Source organism: Myotis lucifugus, unplaced genomic scaffold, assembly GCF_000147115.1.
Source record: "Myotis lucifugus unplaced genomic scaffold, Myoluc2.0 scaffold_10964, whole genome shotgun sequence".
In the NCBI taxonomy this organism is placed as follows: Eukaryota; Metazoa; Chordata; class Mammalia; order Chiroptera; family Vespertilionidae; genus Myotis; species Myotis lucifugus.
The window spans coordinates 1-5,436 of NW_005882012.1; the positions used below are offsets into that span (position 1 = coordinate 1).

The window sequence follows — 5,436 nt, forward strand, 5'->3', positions numbered from 1 at the left end:
TGGCTTTGGGAGGTGACCCTTTATCCCGTTTTGTTGCAGACGTTGACGAATGTGAACAACGCGGAGTGAAGGCCTGTGGAAGAGAGGCAGACTGCCATAACACGGTGGGGAGCTACTACTGCACATGCAACCAAGGATACAGGCTTGCTTCTGGGGCAGCAAAGTTCAGTGATGCAAGTGAGAACACGTGTCAAGGTAAGAATGACCCGCATCGTCCATCTCCCCGTCCATGAGGCTTGGAGTCACCAGAGCCATTCCTGCGGCATACAGGGTGCCAGGCCCTGGTGATAGGTGCAGCCCCCAGGTCTGAGTGGGCAAGTGTGCGTGTGCCTGTCCCACTAGCACAGGGAGGAGGGTGGCATGAGAGCCAAGGACCCAAGTCCTGGTATTGATACCTGACAGCTGTGTATGCAGCGCCAGCCAGGACACTTATTCAGAAATCATCTATCTGTGAGATGTGATAATATTATTGTGATTCTGTGTAAAAAAAAAAAAAAAAAGAGAGAGAGAGAGCCTACCTTTTACAGATAAAAACTTTTGTTAACTGTATGACCTTGGACACATTCTTCACCTCTCAGTTTACCCATCTGTAAAAGGGAGTGACAATGGTGCTTACCTCACAGAATCGCTGGGAGAGTATATGAGATCATAGAGCACAGCACAGTGGTGGCTGTTGGGTTTTTAGACCACACTCATTCTGATCTAACACACCCTCTCCGGGTTGGACATCCCAGGGGATGTACCCCGGTGGCTACTCAGAACAGCTGGCCTGGCCCCTCCCCTCCCCAGGGACCCAAGAGGAGCCAGGCCTTCATGATCACCAGGCTTTGCCCCTTTCCAGGGAGAGCAGGTGGGCAGGGAAGGGGCTTCAGCATCCGCAGGCAGATGGAGCCAGCAGTGGTCAGGCAGAAGCCATGACTCACCCAGAGAGGGGGGGTTAGTGAAGAACACAGAGAGCGGAGGAGGAGGCTGAGCTGGGGATCCTGGGGGCTCTGAGCCGGGTCCGCAGGCCTGCCCTGTGTGCAGAGGCAGGTGGCAGAGCCTCCTGGTGGGAGGGAAGGGGGCACCTGCACCTGCCGGAGCCCAGCGGGAGGGCTCCATCCACGGCACTGCTGGTCCACAGGGGCCTCTGTGGGGGACGTTATGCCCCCGATGTGTAGCCTGCGCACAGGGCACAGCCTTCATGTGAATTGGAAACATGTCCCTGGTCTCCAGGTGGACACGGTGTGTTTGGGGAATGGAGAGCGAGCTGGTGTTTAGCCCCCAGTTGCCTCCTTGGCTGGACCCCCTTGTGCAGTGAGCCACCTGCACAACCGCAGCGGTGGTCATGGGTCCCATTCAGCGTGCCTGCACGCCCTGCACGCAGGTGGTGCTGTGGGTACTGAGGTGTGTGGCTGTGTCAGGAACAGGCCAGGCTGAGAGACAGGGCCAGAGCTGCTGGGCAGAGACATGGCCGAACAAGAGAGGTGGCAGAGGAGGCACCTCAGGGGGAGAGCTGCTGCGGGTTTGGATCAGGACCTGCCACCTGAAGACCTAGCTTTGTGACGGGTTCAGCTGGGCCGTCTGCGCACCTGCCCACCTCGGCATTCCAGCCTTTGCCGACCTGAGGACCTGTCTGCTCGCGTCACGGCCCACGAGGTCTGCTTTGAGCAGGAGACCTGGGCCCCTTCCTCGGCCGCTCACCCCTCTTTCTCCAGACATCAAAGGGCCATCCCAGGCACCTACCTGGTCTCCCACCCTCTCTGAACCACAAGACTCAGAACCCTCTGCAGAGGCCATTCCAGAAGTTCGGAGCCTGCTCACCTGGTGTCTTATTGCATAAAACACACGAGGGCGGCAGTCAAGATACTTCAAGAGCTCATGGCACAGTGCATTCCAGAGCAATATCGTCCTCTTCCCCATCGCCAGTGCCTGCTGGATGAGACCTGATGCCACCGGAGCCCACACAGGGGCAGCCATGCCAGGCCCTCCCAGGCCCCCCGGGCCATGATGGCCCAGGGACTCCCTTAAGAAAATTGCCTCTGGCCCACAGCCCCAGCTGGAGAAGCTGCCTCTTGATACCCTGACCCCAATTCTCAGCCACTCGGCCTCCATCTATCCCCCAAGCAAGCGTCCACCCTGACCCTCACCTGTAACTGCAGTTCTCAGGACGGTGGGCAGCTTGATGACCGGATCCAGATGGGTTACATGTTGGGGGAGGACTGGGTGGCGTCGACCTCCCCACCCAGCCCCAAGCTCTGAGAGTTGGGTGAAGGAAGAGGCTCCCACCTGGACCAGGTGACAAGAGGGGGCGTCATCGGGGACCATTGCCCCGGGCTCAATCCTCTCCCAAGGAGGTCAACCCAGGTGCCATGGGGGCCCAGACCATGGGGCTACAGAAGACAGAGTTCATCCCCTCTAGGCAAGGCCCACAGGACTGTGTCCCTGGTGGGAGAACAAGGAGCCAGATGACAGACACACCTGCCACTCTTCACCCATCAGCTGCTGCTCCCCGCTCCAGGCACCCAGCCCTTGCCCACCGCTGGCCAACTCACATGTGGATTCTCATCACTCCCTGCCTGTCCAGGGGATGCCTTCAGGGGGATCAGAAGGGTCACCTTCACCACAAGACAGCATGGCTGGATGTCAGCCCCACTGCCCTCATGGCCTGGCACCCACTGTCCAGGTGGTCCTGGCCTATCTGGCATCATTTTCACATTCTGGGCCCGGCCTAAAAGCCTTGTCCGCGAGGGGTCAGGCTCAGGGTGGTTCTCGGTCCATCTCCATGGGCTGGAGTCTCAGAAGTCATGTGGATGGGAGAGCGCTGTCTCACCAGAGTCACCAGGATTCCAAGGAGAGCTCAGCCCACAGCACCACCCGCAGGAGTCAGGACAAAGGCCACCGAAACGAGCCTGCTCAGGGCCTGCAGCACTTCTCCCACCCTTGGTTCCAGGAATGCCCACCCTGGCCTTTGCCCAAGTCCTCAGGCTGGGACACAGGTGGCAGTGATGTCCCTGCCCTAGCTGGGAGCTGCCTGGAGAGGAGATGGTGGTGGAGGGAGTCAGAGGGAGGACTTGGACCGCTTCTGTCCACATCTGGACAACAGAGCACCTAGGCCACCATGCTCACCCACAGGACGCCTCCATGTGAATTAGAAAAGGCACCACTCGCCTGGGAGGAGGCAGTGGGGCCTTCAGATGCTTCTATGGCAGGACACGTGGCTGACTCCCAGCCTTGAAGGCTGCCCACGGCTGCAGGCATCCATCACCCTCTCCTTCCCCTTGCAGACATGGACGAATGTCTGAACCCCAGAATCTGTAAAAGCCACAAGTGTGTCAACACCCATGGCAGCTACACCTGCACGTGCCCACCAGGATTTGAGCTCAACCTGGAGGACCCGAAGCTGTGCAAAGGTAGAGGCCCCGGGAGGACGCTGTGAGACTGGACTGGATGGAGCTGGGGAAGGAGCCGACACAGGTCCCGCAGCCCCAGGAGGCAGGAGAAGATTCTCAGGTTCCCTGCCAAGGCCCTGCCTAAGGATTTGCCTCCCTGAAAAGTCCTGCCACAGAGCAGGGCGGTGGCAGGGCCTTCTGGGCCTGGGGTTTCCTTGTGGAGCCCCTGTGAGCACCCCCAGACCTTTCCCTTTCCTCATCTGTCACATGCAGCAGGGGGAGGTGTGACTTCTGGTTCCCAGAAGGGAACCAGGGCCAGGGCCCAGGAGGGTGTAGGCAGGAGTCCTTGGTAGGGAAACCTAGTCCCTGTGACTCAGTTTCCCTCCTGGATTTGCCACCTATAAACTGGAGACTATGGTCCCTGCCATGTCCATCTTGTAGGAGGCCACCGTAATGTGCTTTGAGGGTGAAGTTGAAGGTCACCAGATGGTGGCATGTGTACTGAAGGTAGGATCCTCAGGCAATGAGAAGTGGGTGCAGGGAGGGCCTGACGCTCTGGCTTTGTCCTCAGATGTGAATGAATGTACCTCGGGGCAAAACCCCTGCCACAAAACCACCCACTGCCTCAACAATGTGGGCAGCTATAAGTGCTGCTGCCGCCGTGGCTGGAAGCCGATTCCTGGGTCCCCCAATGGCCCGAACAACACCGTCTGTGAAGGTTTGGAGTTCAGATCTCATAAATGACCCACTTCTTCTTTACTTTGCTGAGCCACCTGAAAGGCAGCTGCCATAAGGTGCTTTGGCAGAGAAGGGGCAGCACTTTCAGAAACGGTGTGTGCCCAGGGCAGGCAGTGAGGAGAGGGGGACCTGGGCCAGGCAGGGCTGAGCTTCAGATTCTGTTCTTTTTTAAAAAATATATTTTTATTGATTTCAGAGAGGAAGGGAGAGGGAGAGAGAGAGAAACATCAATGATGAGAGAGAATCATGGATTGGCTGCCTCCTGCACACCCCCTACTGGGGATCGAGCCCGCAACCCAGGCATGTGCCCTTGACCGGAATCGAACCTGGGACCCTTCAGTTTGCAGAACGACGTTCTATCCACTGAACCAAACCGGCTAGGGCTCGGATTCTGTTCTAATAAGGGCAAGATTGCAGCTCTGGGCGCATCGGTGCTACAGCCCACAGCCTCGGCGAATGGTAGCTATCAGTGTGGCAGCCTCCCTGGTTAGAAGTCCCCCAGTCCATCCTGCCCCACAGGTGGGGGCACAGCTTTGGGATGACACTTGCACATGCATAGCCCTGCCCTGTCCGCCTTGCAGGGGCGCTCTGAGCTCGTGGTGCTTTTACAGTGGAAAATGTCACCACAGTTTGTATCCTGTCAGTCTAGGTAGCTGGTAAGCGGGGCATAGTGGGGTATCCTCGGGGTGAACTGCTAAGGGATTTGAGAGAAGGGGCAGGAAGGATGCGAGCAAGGAGTAGAGGGAGGGCCTGACGCTCTGGCTTTGTCCTCAGATGTGAATGAATGTACCTCAGGAGAACATATCTGCCACAATTCAACCCAATGCAACAACACCAAGGGCAGCTATGAGTGCCGCTGCCGCCCTGGCTGGAAGCCCATTCCTGGGTCTCCCAATGGCCCAAACAACACCGTCTGTGAACAAGGTTCGGAGTTCAGATCCCACATTCCCAAAGACCCACAGCTCAAGCCACCTGATCATGTATTCACGGGCACCACACAAACCCAGCACAATGAATGCTGGGGGTGCCCTGCTGGGCCAGGCTTCCATTCTTTGAGACTAAATGGGAAAAGATCTGGGGGTCCTGCAGAAGGAGCTGGGGTACCAAGGGGAAGGCTCCTTGGGGACCCCAGGCAGCAGCTAATTACTAACTGGGACAAAGGTATCTAATATCTCACAACCTGTACCTCTGTGGGGGCTGACCTGCTGTGGGTCAGGCCTCTGCACACTTCCCATAACCCCTGTGTCTGCCACTCAGGGATGTGCCGTCAGCAGGTGTCATCACCTCCAGCCAAGGCATGGGGGGGAGGGGGACTGGACAAGGGAAG

General features: G+C 57.9%; 1 protein-coding gene across 1 annotated transcript; it reads left to right on the plus strand.

Moving 5' to 3' along the window:
* Window positions 1-36: 36 nt before the first annotated feature.
* On the plus strand, window positions 37-5,398 carry LOC106696161 (adhesion G protein-coupled receptor E2-like). Its single transcript, XM_014451266.2, has 4 exons — window positions 37-195; window positions 3,267-3,392; window positions 3,943-4,089; window positions 4,884-5,398. Exons 2-4 carry the CDS (start codon window positions 3,269-3,271, stop codon window positions 5,276-5,278), a joined length of 666 nt encoding a protein of 221 aa, XP_014306752.1. The 5' UTR covers window positions 37-195; window positions 3,267-3,268; the 3' UTR covers window positions 5,279-5,398.
* Window positions 5,399-5,436: the final 38 nt, after the last annotated feature.

What these genes read in the sequence shown, in the direction of transcription:
- LOC106696161 (XM_014451266.2), top strand. Translation starts at nt 3,269, where the DNA reads ATGGACGAATGTCTGAACCCCAGAATCTGTAAAAGCCACAAGTGTGTC. An exon ending in GGACCCGAAGCTGTGCAAAG is followed by an intron (nt 3,393 to 3,942) that starts GTAGAGGCCCCG and finishes CTTTGTCCTCAG; the next exon opens with ATGTGAATGAATGTACCTCG. An exon ending in GAACAACACCGTCTGTGAAG is followed by an intron (nt 4,090 to 4,883) that starts GTTTGGAGTTCA and finishes CTTTGTCCTCAG; the next exon opens with ATGTGAATGAATGTACCTCA.